We start from the raw sequence: 20587 nt of genomic DNA on the forward strand, positions 1-20587 counted from the left end.
GAAATATTAACTTTTGGCATGACTTCAGCATTTTTACTGAATCTATCGGGACATTCTTGGCGAGTTATTTGGCGATTAGTTTGGCAGTTAATAATATCTAAAAATCAAGTTTGTGTTTTAGACTCGTTTTTCTCAACCGAATGGAACGAAAATTTGACACAAAACTGCACTTGTAGTCACATGACCACATACCAAATTTAACCCTTTAAAGGGCCATTTTTTCTAGTCATATTATGTTAAAATATTTTTAGGCTTGAAATTAGAATAAGAAAAGGGATTCATTTAACTTATTAGATAAATTTGATTTCATTAATTAATTAATTTGGTTAATTAATAATTAAGTAACAAATAAAGACACATCATTTTGTCTGAGATAAAGAAGTGAAGCCTCTAAGTTTCTGACTTATTAAAAAAAATTGTCAGAACTGATGCCAACCTACATAACTTCATAAAAAGATTGATAAATTTGGTGGGAAGCATACTTCCCACGGCCCTAGAAAGGGTTAATACATTTAAATCATTGCGTCTTTGAGATATCGAGTTTACATGTTTTTAAAGTACAGAATAATAAACGACCCTTGTTGGATTTGGCGCAAAATGTGACAGGTGTATAGACTATAGATGTTAAGACTGTGTATCAAATTTTATCTACCCAGCTTTCTTCCTTTTGTAGTTATTGGATCATATTATGTTCGCACCACCGGACAGACGGGCTTACTCTGCAAAGATTTTAGTCAAAATTTGATAGAAATTTGTAAATTTGGTCTATACCAAATTTGAACCGTGTAGCTCAAAGAGGTTTGAGTTATTTTTGCCACAGACAAACAGGCAGACATTTTTTTAAAATGTGGTTTTCGAACTCAAGAAGGTCTGAAAAATCTCGAGTTCGAAATTTTTAACATTACTATGCGTTCTCTATACCACGTTTATAAGAAAGTAAAAATTAGTAATTTATTTTTTTCCCCAAAAAATTATCTTATCTCTGGGTCTATGTCTTCTGGTGCCATAATGTCGGAAAAAGCCGACAAAAGAATTGGTATTTTAAGCATTCTGTTTATAGTGTTAGTGTACATTTTGTACTATAGTGTTAATGTAGTATTAATGTACAATGTACAAGGTGTCTGTTTGTGTTAAATCATAAAAGATTTACAGCTTTGGAAATAGCACTTCCTCTCCATCCTGTACTGATATCGAGATAAGAAAGCTAACATCAAAATTTATTGTATCCGTCTGGTGAACCTCGGGATTTCTCTGTAAACTTCCGCAGCACTAGGACGTTTGCATTCGATGGTTTTACCGACCACTCTGTCCAGCAGAATCAGATCTAGAGTAAGCAGCGGAGACTAGATATTGATTGAAATTGGTTCTAGAGCCTGTTAATGAGATAAATTAGTTAATGAATTTTGTCCTTAAGAATTATATTATAATAGGGCTCCTAGTGGAATCAATTCTAGAACAATAATCAAGACAAGAGTGTTGATGGAATCGAAACTAAATCTTGTAACCGAGACAGGATCATGAGAGAAAACTCTTATAGAGCAAAAACCGGGACAAGAGTATTCGTGGAATTGTAACCTAACCCTATAACATAGGCAGAATCATTAATGGAATCAATTCAAGAACACAGAGGCATAATATTTGAGGAAATTGATTCTGAAACCAAATCTAAAGCAGCATCTTTGGTGAAAACAGACCTAGATCTTACAATCAAGCGGATTCGATTCTAAAACCAAAACTGGTCCAGAGTTCTGCCAACAGAATCACAAGGCAATATCAGACTCACCGTCGCGGCAGTGGCCTGTACGCCCCCTGGCTGGATGATGGTGACGTTGGGGCTCTCGGACATGATGGTGCTGATTACGGGCGAGGTGGTGGTGGTCTTCACGGGTGATCGGGTGTTGGTGCAGAAAGAGGTTTCTTCGTGCCGTTCTCTGTCGGCGTGTTCGCTCGCAGAACCGTTGGCCAGAGTGTTGAGGACTGTTGAAGACTGAAAGCAGAAATCACACGTTTGAAAAAAAAAACTTATCTTATTGAGATTTCAGCAAATATAATAAAGTTTTTTTTAATAACGATATGACGTTCATTGTTGGACAAAATGTATCATGTTTCCATGAAGAAAAATTTGATTTTAGTTGGTGAAGATTTTAATTATTTAATTTAATTGAGTGAATAAAAAGATTTAAATGGAGAATTTTTATCGACTGGAGTACTGATGATTGATATAATACCGGTTTTGATACAGTTTAACATTATAGAAAAACGTCCACAAACTTTATGCTTCTACAGGGTGGCCGTAAAGCTTAAACGGATGAACGAAATGAAACCACATTTCATATACAGACTGTGGAAGACAAGGGAAGATGAAATTCACAAAATAAATAAATAATTTAAAAAAAAATTGTAACAGAAGTTGCTGATAGGAGAAATATTGGGCCTGCTGTCACGTATGAACGAGGAAATTTGTATATCGAGATGGATTATTAAAATTCCCAGTGCGTACGTGATAAAAGCGCCATGCATCCTTGTAAAAAGGGAAGAGTAAACAACCTATTAACAGTTCGATCTTGACTATCTATGTGTTCTTGACTATTGTTTATGAATGATTGTTCATATGTGTTTAATATGGGTCCTACCTTACCTCAGCATGTTTTACTGTACCACTGTTCTACACTAGACAATGCAATGCCATGCCTGCTCTTAAGCAAATCTATATATCTTGAAACAGAGCATAAGATAGGCTGTTCTGAACATCGAAACTGACAGTTTACACGCAGAAGTGGAGTGCGTCATACGTCGTATGTAACATATTGTATAGAGGGAAGGTCAGAATACTGAAAATGTTGCATTCAGGAGACCTTAATATTGATAAATAAAATATTATTTTCTGTAAGTTTCATGAATTCATTCATAACTGTACTCTCACAGCGCCAGCATTTCTCATATCGGCAACTTTTGGTACTAATTTTTTTTTCTTCGGAATTTTCTACAGAATCTTTCCATGCCTTCCACAGTCTGTATATGAAAATGCGGTGTTGTTTCTTTCATTCTTTTTAACTTCAGATGCCACCAAACAGAGAAAGCAATTTCATGACCACCCTGTATTTCCCGCAGCTGATTTGTTTGATTGTATCGGAATTTCTTCAAATAAAAAGTCTCAAAACATGGCAAAAAAAAAATCAAATGTACAAAACAAATAAATGAAAGCAGTAAAAAAATCACTATATCGAAATTATTTTCGCAATGAATAGAATAAATAACACGTAAACGTATTTGAATGTCAAAGTTCTACAGAAAAAAAATCATTACATTGAAGGCTTCGTTAAATGGAAGTTCGTTGAATGGAGATTTTACTGTTCATGAATTTTTCAATCTCTTACTAATACATGCATTTATTCAATCACTTTTGTGTTTTTTTATTGCTTTTAATGTATTGTTTTACTTAAAAAAATGAAGCAATGAAATCCAAGTGATTGTCATTAATCCAGGTCTTTTCCAGACAGTTCATTTCCCAAATCTTTTCCCATTTATCTGTGCCTTCCTTTCTCAGGGAGATATTAGTTGGCCTTTTTTTGTAAGGAGGGATATCAGTGGCACACAAGTCACGTGATATGTCTGATCAGCCAATAAAAGTGCTTGCGTGGGAAAACTTCTATTAAGCCCGAAAAATCCTTCTTTGAAACAGAGGAAACGGAAAAGAAGAAGAAGAAGGGGGAAAAAAAAAAAAAAAAAAAAAAAAAGAAGAAGAAGATCGTAGCTGGAAAAACTAATCTAACTTGATGCACGAAATATCCGTGTAAGAGAAAACAAGAGCAAAAGAGATAGTTTTTGAAAGCTAAGTGGAAAAACAGCTAACTTCTTCTTTTCGAGAATTTGCTAGATATTAATGTCTCAATTGCTCCCATCAGACAGAAAGAAGAAAAACACCCACACATCGATTAGAAAGTTCTTTTCATTTGCAATGAATGTATTGACTTCAATAACTGTGCAAGTGGTTAAAATTAGCATTTTCGAATGTTATATCATGGTTCCCCCCCTTGATATTGGCAATGAATTATTGAATCATTTGAAATGTTATCAGATATTCTATGACACATTGCTTCTATACTGCATAGGAATATTACTCGAATCTCTATAAGAAATGTGAATAGTTCGTATGGATGAATTTCATAATATATATATAAATACCTGATATTTGCCAAATTGTTGTAATATCAATATGTGCATTATAGTAATGGATAAATTACTCAAAATCAGCAATCTAAAACAGAACATTTCCCATTCAAAATTACAAAAAATCGCGTCCCAAACTTGACGTTCACTTTTATACGATTTGGTATTCAAAGGTTGATAGATACATTTTATTTTCAACCCGAATTCCCTAAATAGTCTTTGACAGGAACCACTAAAATTTTTAGAAATTTAATCCTTTAATTTTTTATATACTATTGCCCTTCAATAAATATCAATGCAACAATGACATGGGGATTCGCAATAATTAATTTATAAGTTGATAGAGATGTGCATAATTTTGAGTCAAGAAAGATGCTCAAAGTCTATATATATATATATATAAATATAAATAAATATATATATATATATATACAGGCGATTGACCATGGTGTGATGTAGAAATTATTCATGAAATTAAAGAATGAACTCGCGATAAATTAAATGATAGACTACATTAGGTTAAAACCCATATAGGTACAACTGGAAACGGAAAAGATGATTTTGTTGTTTCCGCTTACCCCCCTTGGATTGAACTACGATTCAAAACAAGTCTTAGAGATTGGGGAAAGAGGGGTGCAGTAGCTTCTGAGGGTAAGGACCCCTGATCATTCGATGCAGAAGTCTGACATTAGTTCATATGAAGATGACACTCACACACTCGCTTGGCCAACCACTTTTTACAGCACATCTCACCGATAGAACACAGGGTAAAGAACAACCATGTCCGAACTAGGGCTCGAACCCGGGACGCGCTATCCCTAGACTAGAACGCCGGCAAAAGCTGATTTTATTTATTTATTTATTGTCTAAAATAGCAATTCTCAAAATATATTTTAGTGTTAATGACAAAATCCTGGATTAAGCTTATTGTTAAGGAATCTCTTTTAGGAATATGGCAGTAGAGATGGGAGACCATAATGGGAACAAGATAAATTTTCATGTTGCTGCTCAGAGTCGAACTCAGAGTTTTGCTTAAACCAACTGCTCACTCCCCTTGGAAGCCTTTCTGTTAAACGTTATTTTTTTTTTTCTAAAAGTTGATGACTCGTAGTAGACTTGATTACTATTATTCATTATCCACTACGTCTATGAATGTAGCATGTTCTAAGATATATGAACTAAATATTTTCCAATCAATAATAGTAACCTTGGAATTATTTTTGACATTTCATTGCGAGACAATGACTAATTATTATTAAGACTACTTATATTTGGGACTAATTATGATTAAGTAATTGCTGGAGTTTTGTCTTTGAAGAGGATGTTATTCTGATGCTACGCAAGTTGCACAAGAATTTTTTTTTGCCTATATTTTATCTAATCGATTATGTAATAATTTATTTTTAATAATGCTGTAATTGTTTGTGAAACTATGGATAATTTATTTTTGATAATATTGCAATTGTTTGTGAAACTATGGATAATTTATTTTTGATAATGTTGCAATTGTTTGTGAAACTATGGATAATTTATTTTTGATGATGTTGCAATTGTTTGTGAAACTTTGGATAATTTATTTTTGATAATGTTGCAATTGTTTGTGAAACTATGGATAATTTATTTTTGATAATGTTGCAATTGTTTGTGAAACTTTGGATAATTTATTTTTGATAATGTTGTAATTGTTTGTGAAACTATGGATAATTTATTTTTGATAATGCTGTAATTGTTTGTGAAACTATGGATAATTTATTTTTGATAATGTTGCAATTGTTTGTGAAACTATGGATAATTTATTTTTGATAATGTTGCAATTGTTTGTGAAACTTTGGATAATTTATTTTTGATAATGTTGCAATTGTTTGTGAAACTATAGATAATTTATTTTTGATAATGTTGCAATTGTTTGTGAAACTATGGATAATTTAGTTTTGATAATGTTGCAATTCTTTGTGAAACTTTGGATAATTTATTTTTGATAATGTTGCAATTCTTTGTGAAACTTTGGATAATTTATTTTTGATAATGTTGCAATTGTTTGTGAAACTATGGATAATTTGTTTTTGATAATGTTGTAATTGTTTGTGAAACTATGGATAATTTATTTTTGATAATGTTGTAATTGTTTGTGAAACTATGGATAATTTATTTTTGATAATGTTGCAATTGTTTGTGAAACTTTGGATAATTTATTTTTGATAATGTTGTAATTGTTTGTGAAACTATGGATAATTTATTCTAACAGGTATATTGTATTACTTATCTTACATATTTGTATGTGTTTTACATTCTCCTATTAATGTGATTGTATTAATTATTTTTTTGTATTTTATATTTGTATCTGTATTAATCTCCGCAAGCTTTGCGGATCGGAAACGATTTTGATATGTATACACAAAGAAGACAACAAATGTAAGCATATTAAAATAATATGCCCTTAATGTCTACCAGTTTGCTGTAATTATCGATATGAATCTATGCCTAAGCGACTTTACTGAAATGAAAGACAATCAATATCTCAGGCAAACCAGCTCGTCTTTGGAGGGGTCTAGTTTTAAATATATAGATAGTATTTTATAGCGGATGCTACGTCATAAATACTCACAATTCTATACCACCGAACAACATAATCAGATCATACATGATTCATACTCGTTTGAGGGACCGTTAGGAAATAAGCTCTTTTTACGATGCAAAATTCTTTCAAGATTCTTTTATTATATGCCCTTTTCTTCCACCTACTATAAATTATGATCTAAAGAAAACTTCGGAAACTGAATGAAAGATCATTTTATATACTCCTAAAGAAGTTGCTTAGAATAAGATTGAGGAACGAGTCAGAGAAGCTGTGATTACTTTTGAAGTTTCAGATTGCAAAGACAAAAGACTGCAGCTCAGGTAGTCTCAAATTTAATTGATTTAAGGAGGAAAGACTATTCGAAAATCACATATAGGTATGAATGAGAAGAATTTTCGACAACTGTTGATAGGTTTGGATGGTTCTTGATTTGGTTGAGGAAGTTCCAACCAAATCAAGATTGTTGTGAAATGCAATTTTTAAAGTTTTGAATTTTTAGATCGTTATTTCATTCTGCACGTGAATATCTTATTTCCATAGATACTTGCTGTTAGTTTGTAGATTCTCCGAGAGCATATTGGCAGGGTTTTTTTTTCAGTAGATAAATTTTTAATCCTTAAATGGGGAGGTGCGGTCAGTCAGACCGCTAATGATGGACTTTCAATTACCATATTCTATTTTTAGCTCGATGGAATGGATTGACCCTTTAGCTTCCTGTTTCGTGGCCTACACTATACATGCACTTTTTCAACTGATTTCAGTGGATACTTTTTAAAATATTTCAGCTATTTCTTTGTGAGATGTCTATAAGATCGCATCTGCCTTTAAATGATTCAGTATTGTACAAGGCTTAGCAGATGGCTCTAAAACTTAGTCCTTGAAATATCCTCCAATCTACTGATCTTCTTATGAAGAAGAACTCCAGAAACTTTTTAATGAAGCAGAAAGTGATTTTAGTGATGAGGATAATTGTACAGAAGATTTTTTCGATGGAAGTCCGCATTCGACTGATTCTGATATGTATGCACAAACATAATTAATTTTTCTAGAGATAATGCATTTTGAAAAATTTCTAAAATATATTAATATACCAAGACAAATATCTACAGAATTTATGGACTGACTTTTTTTATACTAGAACTTAACGTGTTTGTTTAAAATGCCTTCGAAAATTGTGCTACGAAAGTCAACAAGCCGATAAAAAAAAGAGCCGAAGTCAATAAGCCGATAAAATTTAACTCATTGTCATTATTTTAAATTTTTTTCATATAATTGTTGAATTTTTCGTTATATTGTTTTCTATATACCTTTGTATACCTATATACTTTTGTATACCTATATACTTTTGTATACCTATATACCTTTGTATACTGGAAAAATAAATTAAAAAGTAAAAAGTAATATGTTTTTTCAAGAATATTATTTGTTATAACATGCAATTTGAATAGAAAATGTACGTTCCAACACAATTACTTCTTTCAATGATAAAATATTATAAAAAATCTCAAAAACATATTTATATTTCAAGAAAAATAATTGTAGAATATATTGGCAGATTTTCATACTAATACATTCATTAACAAATTCAATGTGAGCGCAAAGAAAATGCGATCTCGTAGACCGCACCTCCCTAGTTAAGTTCTAAAATTTCACCTCCCCAGTTAAGGGCTAAATCCGCGTTGTCATTAAATATTCAAGTTTGTCTTAGTTTTATATAGTAACATATTTGTAATGTATGTAATTGTTTGTGTAGTAATGTATTAGTAATGTGTGTAATTGTTTGGATAGTAATGTTTGTAATTGTTTGTGTAGTAATGTATTTGTAATGTATGTAATTGTTTGGATAGTAATGTATGTAATTGTTTGTGTAGTAATGTATGTAATTGTTTGTGTAGTAATGTATGTAATTGTTTGTATAGTAATGTATTTGTAATGTATGTAATTGTTTGGACAGTAATGTATGTAATTGTTTGGACAGTAATGTATGTAATTGTTTGTGTAGTAATGTATTTGTAATGTATGTAATTGTTTGTGTAGTAATGTATTAGCAATGTGTGTAAATGTTTGGATAGTAATGTATGTAATTGTTTGTGTAGTAATGTATTTGTAATGTATGTAATTGTTTGGATAGTAATGTATGTAATTGTTTGTGTAGTAATGTATGTAATTGTTTGTATAGTAATGTATTTGTAATGTATGTAAGTGTTTGGACAGTAATGTATGTAATTGTTTGTGTAGTAATGTATTTGTAATGTATGTAAGTGTTTGGACAGTAATGTATGTAATTGTTTGTGTAGTAATGTATTTGTATGTATGTAATTGTTTGTGTAGTAATGTATTAGCAATGTGTGTAATTGTTTGGATAGTAATGTATGTAATTGTTTGTGTAGTAATGTATTTGTAATGTATGTAATTGTTTGGATAGTAATGTATGTAATTGTTTGTGTAGTAATGTATGTAATTGTTTGTATAGTAATGTATGTAATTGTTTGGACAGTAATGTATGTAATTGTTTGTGTAGTAATGTATTTGTAATGTATGCAATTGTTTGTGTAGTAATGTATTAGCAATGTGTGTAATTGTTTGGATAGTAATGTATGTAATTGTTTGTGTAGTAATGTATTTGTAATGTATGTAATTGTTTGGATAGTAATGTATGTAATTGTTTGTGTAGTAATGTATTTGTAATGTATGTAATTATTTGTGTAGTAATGTATTTGTAATGTATGTAATTGTTTGTGTAGTAATGTATTTATAATTTTGTTTGTATGTAGTTTGTAAAGGAAGTGAATAATTTCATTGCACATTCAAGAAATTTAAAGAGATTTGTTTTAAAAATTGTTTTGATAAAAATGACATTCGCTGGAAGAGCCAAAAATAATCTTCTGATTCGAAACACTGACAACAAACACCGCCATTGAAATAAATAATTACTAGAAGATGTTACTTAGGAAATTTGGAAGTCCAAAGAAGCATGCACCTTTCGACAGTTTTACCCATCCCAATTTTGAACTATTCCTAATCCTTCAATCCAATAAATTTTTCCCAGTTACTTCCCCTAAGAAAATTTTAACGAACATCATTAATTCAGTTCACTTCGAAAAAAAATCTTGTTTAAGGATACTTCAAAATAAAGTAATAAAAAGTGTCCTTTTAGAAGAACAAGTTCTAATGGACAGAAATTATCTAAAAAAGTAACATGGAGTTTCCATTAGTCATCCTCTTCCGAAAAAAGTATAAAAAACCAATAATTTAAAAATAAAAGTATAAGCGCATTAACTCCAGGAAATAATAGTCTTTATAGAGAAAATCTTAAGGAATACTTCAAATTATGCCTAGAAAAGTGTCTATAGCACATACTTTGAATTTTTTAAAGTTTATTTTCAAATATTTTTTTTACAGTTTTAATGTTTGATTACGAATTATTTTTTAATTAAAAATGGTAAATTTTGTTTGCTAAGAAATTAACTTTAAAAAATAGAAAAAAATACTATGAAAGTAAATAAAAAGAAGGAAATATATTCTCCCCTGTATAAAAAAAACAAAAAAAACTTAGGTTTTAATTGGCGCTTTTAATATCATGTGAGAACAGCACGTTGTTTCAGATTGAAGTTTTTGAAATCACAAAATGCAGGGCAAAAAATTGGCGATTTATCACTTCTGAGGCATTAAATTTTCGCCACTAGGGTTATTAGAAAATGATAAAGAAAGTTGTCATATTTGTCAGGTTGTCAAAAAGTTACAACTTGGCGCGAATGTCTTTCAATTTTTCCAGTAGGCAAAAAAAGTTTTGGAGCTTGAATAATCTTGAGATTTAAAAAAAAGAAGAAAAAAAAAGATATGATAGTCACGTGATTGCTTAAAACCGGTTTAAACTGGTTTTTTTACGGGGAAAAAATTTTGACATCGAGAAAATAACTTTAGAAGTCGATTGATTTTGAGATGGTCAAAAACCATCGTTCTCCTAAATGTTGGTGATTGCGAAATATGATTTATGTGAGAGCATAATGTTTTTCTGTCGAATTGATTTTACGTGACTTAAAAAAAGTAGTGTTCTCACATGATAACTTGAAATTTGCGATAGCAAATTTCAATTTTATCTTATTTTTTATTTTTTTTATTTTAAAATTAAAATAAAAGATGTTTAATATTCAGAATTTTAAGCGTTGATGACATGATCGTTTGAGCTGATAATCTTGCCGAAAAAAGATATGAAACAAATAAATAATAAATATCTTAGAAGCAAACAAATAATATATAACGAATAATAGATTAAATCACAGTCTTAAGTTTTCGATATTTGTTCTAAATTGAATTATTGTGGAAATGGATATGGGAAGAATGTGCCGAAGAATTTGCATTGATTAACGAATGTAGTAATTTACATTTACGAATAAATCATATGCTGAATAATTATTAATCATATACATAATTAAGCACAGCAGACATTTCCCCTTTCAGCATCTTCCAACAAATTTGCAGTTTGTGGATCATCAGAGGGAATGTCATTTATCATGCAGATGAAATTGGTGAATTATAATTATCTCTTTCGTACAGAAGGGATGTGTTCGTTGCCAAAATTATTAAGTTAAGTTTCTTACATGAATTTACAGGATTCATTTACTTTTTGAATCAGAAGAGAAATATGAACTGCCGAAAGTCATTTAATCTCTTACAAAAGATTTTTTTTTTTTTTTCAAAATGGTGAAAAATCTTCAGATTTTCTGTACAAAATTATGAAACGTTCCAAATAGAATTATTCTAAAGAGCATTCGGAAATGTAGATTATAGTGATTACATAACTGTAATGTAATTGATGTTCCAAATCGAATCATTCTAAAGAGCATTCGGAAATTTAGATTGTAGTGATTACATAACTGAAATGTAGATTGTTGTGATACATTGTAGTGATTACTACTTTCTCTTTTGATACAACAGATGTCATTAATTTATTAATATCGAGGTATATTTCCCATGATCCTTTTGGAGGCCATTATTAGATTATATCCTAAGTGAGTGTCGTGTATTTCGTGTTAGTGTTTGTTTTGTCTTGTGAAATGTGGAACTTAGAAAATAATTATATGTTCCTAAAACTCGTCAATTATTTCATCTACTTTATAATTAAGTTGTAAAGAGACTCGTTCGTCTGCAAGATTAAAATATTTGCAGTAATTACTTAATTGCTGCCATTAGTATTAAAGACAGCAATTAAAAAAACATACAATAAGTAGAAATTTTGTTACATGTGAAAACACGAAAGCAGCACAGGAAGAAAATACTGTATTGTATACACGAATCATATTCTTGACTATTACTATAGAAAAATCCGGAAAATGATATAGACTTTAGCATCAAGTTGCTTGCGGTTAGATTGATTGCTTAAAGTTTTCTTGGTATTTTTCGAATGAGACACAAAGGTTGGTCAATTTTTCCTGAAAGGTCCCCAGGAAGGCAATTTAACCTATGCTATAAGAATTACTCCCACAAGGTGCACCTCAAAAATAAGAACGAGAAGCTTCCAGTATGGTGGTTGGTTCTCGCCACCCTGGTGGGTACAGAAAAAGCTGAGGGTTGGCTATCTTCTATCGATGACGGGATGTACTTCCCACGGATAGGGTGTACCGGGGCCGGTGATGGCCCTTAGGACCCTATCACAATTTCCGCCAGTATTGCTGTCGCAGTGGATCGGTCAATCAGTTTTATCCGGATGTCTTAGGGCTACTCAGAGTAGTCAGTTTGTGATACTATAAGAACTATTTGAGTGGACCTAACTTCAATATAAAGTTAGGTCATTAAGACCTATAGAATATGGCACGTTTCCCCTTTATTACGAGACATGAATTGTGAATTTAGCGTGATATGCTAATTCGAATGCAAGTAGAATCACTCCATTGCTATATTCGTTCTTTGTCTTACATGAAAAGCATATAATACCGTTCTTTTCATTAAAACAGAAACCCGTCTCCTAAAGGCAACTGAAACCTGAGTATAGTTGTATACGTAAGTTTGCAAATGATTTAGAGAAATGGACCGCTCGTCTTCAGCACGTTTATTTTTAGAATGGAAGGGAGAAACCGCAATAATCACTAATTGAATGATACAGTCCCTAGTTAAATTTCAACAGATACTATCCTACTTTAAGTGTAAAATGAACACAGGTAAATACAGAACATAAAGGATTTGTTGTTAAGAAAGAGGCTCTGGTTTGCAAAGTGTAAGAGTCCTTCTTGTATTGTTAATCAAAATCAGCCTGAATCTTTTCCATATTCAAGTAAAAGCAATTGAGCAGAGGAAAGCAATTCATCACTGACAAAATAAGCAGTATACATATCTCCCCCTAATCCAGCTTTGATTATAACTTTCTTTACAGCTTGTATCCTTGATTTGCCCTACAAATCGGCCCATAACTGATCCACCAGAACAGAACTTATTAGATAGGGTTAATATTCATGTTAATCCAGTTACATGAAAACAGTGTTTTTAAAAACATCTTCAGGAAAATGATTAATGATTGACAAGGGCATTTGGCAACGGGAATCATCGTTGTCGAATTCTAACAATCAATGATAGATATAATTATTGGAAGGATGCTTTGTAATATTCCATCATGGAGATAAGTGTTCAATCTGTCAATGCGTGGCAGCAGGTTTTTATAAATAAGTAACGTATCTGAAAGGATAACTAATGCTTGTTATCATTAGTGGGTCTAGGAGGCTTAAATCAGTATTCCGGGGTTCTTTGATGTCTGACCAGTTTGGTAAACTGGCCAGACATCAAAGAACTCCGGAATACCGCAAGGAGGGGCAAAAAGAGAAAGTGTGCAGTGTCTGCAAACTCACAGGTCGTTGGAAGTGTGTCGTGTTTTCAGACTCACAGGTGGTTGGAATTGTGTTGTGTCTGCAGGCTCACAAGTCGTTGGAACACGGTTTAAGAATGTTACACCCACCTGTAAACTCTGGACGTTGGTGATGAGATCCTGCTGGCCTTGACGCTTTGCTCCAGAGACGCCGGCTGCCCCTATCGCCGGGAGGGGCGAGTGAGGGGGTGGGTAATCGCTGGCAGTCACGATGTACGAGTTGAGGGGACTCGTCGTGTCCAGCGACTGAGGGGCGTTGGGCCTCACCAGCGGCCTCTGGCACGTCGGGCAGGTGACGCACTGAGGGCACGATGAACAAGAGGCACAGCAACCGCCGGCAGGAGGCACGGGTACGCCGCTGGGGTAGCCGCCGTTGGCCTTGGCCGCATCCAGCAGGACACGAAGGGAGGCGATGGCATGCAGTTGAGACGCTTTTTCGTCCAGTTTACCTGTAGAAGAGACAAGAAAATATAGTGAAGACAACTGTTTCTAGTATAATAACATGAACACATTTACAATATAACTCTATAAGACCTTAAATCCTCAAAAATTGTATCATTTTCAGATTGTTACAGTTACACATTTGACAGTCAGTCGTTATATAGCACTTGGAGGTCACGTGGTTACCTCCTCACACTTGAAAGCCATCGATTACTTTGCATATGTTTAAATTTTTCCATTTTTAAGATATATAGAATCGAATTATTATTATTTAGTCAATGCATGAAGCAGACCACCTTGAAATAACAAACAGAAAATTAACAGGCTATGAATAGTTTTTCCACACAAAAATCTATATAGTATTGAACATGGCAGAGTAATCACTCTAATTATTTACTGTCGAGTGGCAACAGTGAGATGTAAACAAATCCTAGGGCGAAAGGTTCTTTCTTCATTGAATATTTTTAAAGCTGTATTTAATACATCATTCATTCTGAAGTAAGACTTCTGCTTTTATTTCGAGCACATACGTTGTTTCTTATTTCTCTCCACAAATATACAGCATACTAATTCAATTACAGTCATATCTTTCATTCGTATTAAATAACAAGGCGCATTTTTTAAAAAGCTGCATTTCATTTTAATCATCTAACAGCCTAGAAAAGTTATTCAAAGCCTTGTTAATTTAAACTTTCAAGGAAGTTGTATTTTAAAAAAACTGCAAGTATGCCTACCAGTATAATGCGGTATGACTAAATAATGATTATTTCGCCGATAAACCAGTAATACACTAAACCAAGTAATTTTATGAGAAAGCCAGATAATTATGGAACGTGTAGATCCGCAATAACTTTAAAAAGATATTTGATCATTTTTTATTTTTGTCTCGTGACTAGTATTTACGTAAGAACGATATTCAAGCGAGTTCGCAAATTGTACAGACTAAGTCTATGGCAAAGGATACCGATGTGCTCTGATTGGTTTAAGCCTTGGCATCTTTTTTGGCAATGTTTAGCCAAAAAGATGCCATACGGAAATATATTTTTATAAAAATAAATAAAATTTGTGAATTTATCCCTCCCCCCTATCTTTTACGGTTTACATGTAACATTAATCTGGAACACATATACAGCAGAAAAGATCAAATCCTGAAACCTAAATTCAGGAAATATGAAAATTACAATTTATTAAAAATATTTTTTTGTGTGTTTCTTCTTAATATTATTTTGATATAACTAAAAAAATTAGCTACAAAATCACATATTCCGTTAAAGCTTACATATTTATACGTTTTGGGCATTAAGTAATCATCTTCCCATATGTAGTTGATGGGAAAGTAACAAACGTTCAGCAACAAGTTTCAATGACTGCATAAATTATCTAATAAAGGCACGAAAATCATAGAAAAATAAGAATTATTTCATTGCTGCATCATATGTTGAGTAATTACTTTCATTTAGTTTTTATACTTCTGTGCATAAACAACATTAGTTACTTGTATTACTAGTAATATTAGTAATATTTATTATTAATTAGTATTAGTAGTATTACTAGTAATATTTAGAGAAAACAATCATATTAATAAAAATTAGATCCTGTGGATATTCACTCGTATCTTCCATAAAACTAATGAAAGGTACAAGGTTTGAGGCAACTAAGCAAAAACTACACTATTATGAGTGCAAAACATTGCCAAAAAGATGCCAAGGCTTAAACTAATCAGAGCACGTCGGTATCCTTTGCCATAGACTTAGTCTGTACAATTTGCGAACTCGCGATATTTTGCGAACTCGGGATATTATGCGATATATTTTATTCAAAGCTGAAGACAACAAAAAGTTAGGAAGCGTATTATGCTTCCTAATACTGGGAATAATCTGAATGCACAATATCGCTAAATCTAAACATCTCCTCTTCTCAACTTTCCTCTCATCTCTTTTTTGACAAAATAAATGCCTCCTGATGCATGCGCAAAAGCGCAGAGTGTTTCCGAATTCGTGAATGAGATGTATATCGGAGGGGAAAAAAGTGGTACTGTTACGTTAGATGCTTGCTTTTGTTTGACGGTGCATGTGTTGAAGTTGGATGAAAGCACACAATATTCACAGAAAAAGAATAATATCATTTTATGAGATTTAATTAGTTTATTTCTAAAGAAATCGAAAAGATATATGGAAATCAAAATTTTTTCATTATTATTTAAATCTCATTTCATTCGAATGATTGACTAATAACGATAAAAATGTGGATGTAAGCAATAATTTTTTTTCACTTTAAATCACAAGGCTCCATTTTAATCATCTGACAAAGAGACGAATCTATTGTTTATTAAACGGTAAGATTCTGACAACTTGAAATCACTGAAACTGCTATTACAGGATTAAAAAATGATTCAAGAAATTATAGTTTAAAATAAATTTGATTTTTACAATCTTTTTACTGACTTTTTTTATATTTGCAGAGAAAAAATTTAATTGAAATAAAATTTGAAATGAAAAAAAAAATCCCCTTTCTAACGTAACAAATTTTCCATTGACATATAGTTCTAAAAACTATGCAATATTTTAATACTTTCAACATTTAATCATCACAATTGATTAATTCGATTTTAATTAAATATGAGGGATGCCGCATTTTTTTAAAAGGTGATAATTACTTTCCTTAATTTTTGTTAATAATCCTCTATGCATTTTATTAAAAATTAAAAAAAAAATACAAAACAATAAAAATTAGGAAAAAGAATCCAGGAAAATTTTTTTTGATAAAATATTTACTGCTTCTAAATATATGAATAAATATATTTAAAGGTAGAAGAAAAATTTATCAAAAATATTGAACCAAAATAAAAATGCCAAAATCTTGAGAAACTAAAAAAAACTTGATAGAAAATTAAGCCATAATGAAAGAAAACTTCCGAGTATTCATTAAAAAAAAAAAAAATGTATTATTATTATTATGATTAAGCTTTAAATTTGCATAAAATGATTATTGCTGTGTCTGATTTTGATAAGTTTTAGTTATGATCTTCAAACTTTTTGATTACTTATTACTTTTTGATTTTTTCCTTTTTCAATCTATACTAATAATAAAGACGAATGTGGTACTCTGAGTGTTCTACAGGCCAGATCGCTGAAGTTAGAGTTACCAATTTAGCAGCCGTGGGCATTTAGAATGTGCACCTAAGACAAACTTATTTTAAATTTTATTAATTAAAAATTAAATGGAGATTTTGGCATTTTTCCTCGATACTTCCGCAAACGATATTGCGCAAAATGTTTCTTGCATTAATTATAAATAAAAATATGATCTTACAAATGATATTATTTTTATTAAAATGCAACTTTTTTTTCGAATTTGAAATAGTTTTTCAAAATATTTGTTTTTTTTTTACAAATTTGTAACATTCTTTATATATATATATATATATATATATATATATATATATATATATATATATATATAAGTAACCAATCTAAAGTAAGAAATAGTTTGAAAACGAAACAAAACAGTTTCGAAATCGCAACTAAAATTTATTACCTATTCAAACTAAAACCAAAAAAGAACTTCATAGTATTTAGAGAGCGCAACTCCAGCTACTTCTAAAACACAGATGAATTGATACAAAAGTATTAGAATCAAGTTAATAGGAAAAACAAAAAAACCAAATAATAATTAAACAAAAAAAAAATTATAAAAAATATAAAAAAGAATCCGGCTTGAAGACTTTTTCAAGGGTCACCCTCAGGCAGGGATTCAAAGAAAGGGTTTTTTTCTGTGAGGAAATGCAGACATTTGTCTAATAATGATTCCTCGTGACCCGAAAATGTGTGTTTTTAAAAAGCGGGAATCACAATCGATAGCTTAAAATTTCCTTGACTGTTGATGGTATGTTCTGGCCTTTTCGTTTTTTCCTTTAGTGCTACTTTTTGTTTTTATTGTTATTTTTGTTATTGTATTTTTACTTTGTAGTGGTTATTTTCTTCTAATTTGTTGTTTTGTATTTTCCTTTCTGTTAAAATGGTATATCTCTTGGGCATAATTTCAGGGGATTTCAGGGGATTTTAAAAAAAAAAAGGAGTTTGTTATTTGCTCAGTTTACATAAGGAATAAAAAAGTGAAGACAAAGTACCACAGAAGTTAACATGCAGTTAGGACATGGATCATCTAGACATTTATATTTTTAATGTCCCTGTAATGTCACAGAATTACTTTATCTAGAAAGTTAATATACACACAAAATAAACATAATAAGTGTATGGTCATTAAAATAAAACAGTTTTAATGAACATTAAAATACGTTTCTAAAAATATTTTTTGATTGAATCAAAAGTATTAGAATTTTAATTAAAATTAAATCCAGCCAATATTTACAGCAAACCAACTGATCGCCAAAGACTAATCTAATAAAAACGATTCTTTTTTTTTTAAAGCCTTTACTTTTACTATATACACCCACGCATACACTCAAGAAAAATATTCGAATAAAAAATACTATTTGTATTAAATTCTTACTTCAGATTTTCACTCGCCAAAATGCACGAAAAATCTTTTCTTCCATACATATCATAGATGAAAAGTTATATCAAGTGTTATCTTCCGCTTACTATTGGTTAGGATTAAAGACCCACCCCCGCCCACAAATCCAAAATTATATAGAATGAATCTTTACAAAAGAACTCAGAGCAGAGTTCCATCTCCCCCTAAACCTGTTCCTAATTCTTGAGAGAAGCAAAAATTCTTGAGAAAGCGATATCCATTTCAAAGGAAAATGGAACCCCTTATCTGTCGGGCGAAATCTTAATGGTTTCATTAAACATCAAATGATATCCGCCGCAAAAATCTATTCTCGCGCGCTATTATACGACGTTCAAGAATTCCCATTCCACCAGTTCTCTACGGAGATAAGTAGTTTACGGTGTCATATGTTTTGGCCGCAACAACATTGGGGCATAAAAATCAGAGAAAATGGAAGAATAATAATAATTAAAAAAAAAAAAAAAATGAAAAAGTTTGAAATCAAGAGAGAAAGTGCTTTGATACAGGTTGAGAAGTGTTCTTATCTTGGTTGAGGAAGCGAATATCGCTTCTTCCTGCCATCGATCGGTTACAGTTAACGATTCTCTTTCTTTTCATTATTTTCTTTCTTTCATTTTTTTTGTATTTGCATTTTTTTGGAGCGCTGTTGAAAATAAATGCTAAAAAAAGAAATAAAATGAAACGCGTTTCGCTTCAACCGAGTTAAAAGGGGAAATGATTTTTTTTTCTCTTCATAAAAATGGGAAAACAGCGGTGAGTTTTGCAAGTTGTTTCACACATCAGTGCCGTCAAAGTCAAAACATTTATTCCCACCGCCCCAAAAAAAGGGAATATTATTTTTCTTTTACAAAATATGAAAGAAAGAAATATTGAAATCTAGAACTTAGAACTTGAGATTCAGATGTATTAGTTTAACCATGTATGAAACTTAGTTTCAAATCAAAGAAAATTGGGAGGATAATTTAATTCAGAGTCAGAACCAGCTAAACAAATGAGATTTGGATGAGAGCTTTACACTACAATTGTTTTTTTAAATCTAATTTCAAACGAAATATGACATTATTAATAGTATTTATGAATCCGATATTTAAGCAGCGGAAGTGGTCTCCTAAATACTTTCTCGTATACTCCTTAATAAGGTTGTTAACCCAATAAACATCTTACATGGATTTGGCGTACAGTAATTACGAAATAATAACCTTTAGCATGAATTTAGTATTTTTACTGAATTTGTAGTGTGATGCTTGGCAAGAGTTTCACCATTAATCCCTGGCATGCGGTTATTAACATCTGAAAATCAAATTCTTGCTTCAGACCTTTTTTCTCAACCAATTAAAATTAAAAATTTGGCACAAATTTACGACTGTAGTTGCAAGATCTCATACCAAATTTAATACATTTAAGTCATTGAGTTTTTGAGCTATTGCATTTGTATGTTTCTGAAACTACAGACCGACAGACGGTCAACCACTCATTAGACTTGGCTTAAAATTTGATAGGCGTGGACACCATAGATGTTAAACCTGTTTACCGAATTTCACCTATCTAGTTTTTGCTTTGTTCTTATCATATTAATTTACATTCAAACAGCCGGACAGACAGACTTCCTCGGAAAGGATTTTGCTCAAAATTTGATAGAAATCTATAAATTTCATGTAAAGACGGTATGCCAAATTTCATAAGTCTAGCTCAAAGTGTTTTTGAATTATATTTGTCACAGATAAGAGAGGCGGACATTATCCAAAAACGAACTCAGGGAAATATAAAACATGGAAATTAGACAAAATCTCGAGTTCGTATTTTCTGACGGTTACTATACTTCCTCTAAATTGCGTATACAAAAAAAGTAAAAATGCAACATTTTTAGATTGACGGAATTGAATTTGCGTTCGAGGCATGAAGAGTAGAGCTGTAATAGGCTTTGGATTCAATCATACAGCAATGAGATAAAAAAAAAGTATTGTCTATTTCATTCGCTTTACAATACGACGAAGCTAATCGGAAAA

At 31.3% G+C, this 20587-nt stretch overlaps 1 protein-coding gene across 4 annotated transcripts in view; it reads right to left on the minus strand.

Moving 5' to 3' along the window:
- LOC129969601 (sodium/potassium/calcium exchanger 2-like) overlaps positions 1 to 20587 on the minus strand; it is a 380277-nt gene that overhangs the window by 28339 nt on the left and 331351 nt on the right. For all 4 annotated transcript variants that reach the window (XM_056084242.1, XM_056084244.1, XM_056084241.1 and 1 more), the window contains 2 exons: positions 13695 to 14053; positions 1784 to 1987 (listed from right to left, as the gene is read on the minus strand). In XM_056084242.1, the coding sequence (XP_055940217.1) occupies positions 1784 to 1987; positions 13695 to 14053 (563 nt within the window). The remainder of the gene's footprint in view (positions 1 to 1783; positions 1988 to 13694; positions 14054 to 20587) is intronic.

This window comes from Argiope bruennichi, chromosome 5 (genome assembly GCF_947563725.1).
Source record: "Argiope bruennichi chromosome 5, qqArgBrue1.1, whole genome shotgun sequence".
Taxonomy (NCBI): domain Eukaryota; kingdom Metazoa; phylum Arthropoda; class Arachnida; order Araneae; family Araneidae; genus Argiope; species Argiope bruennichi.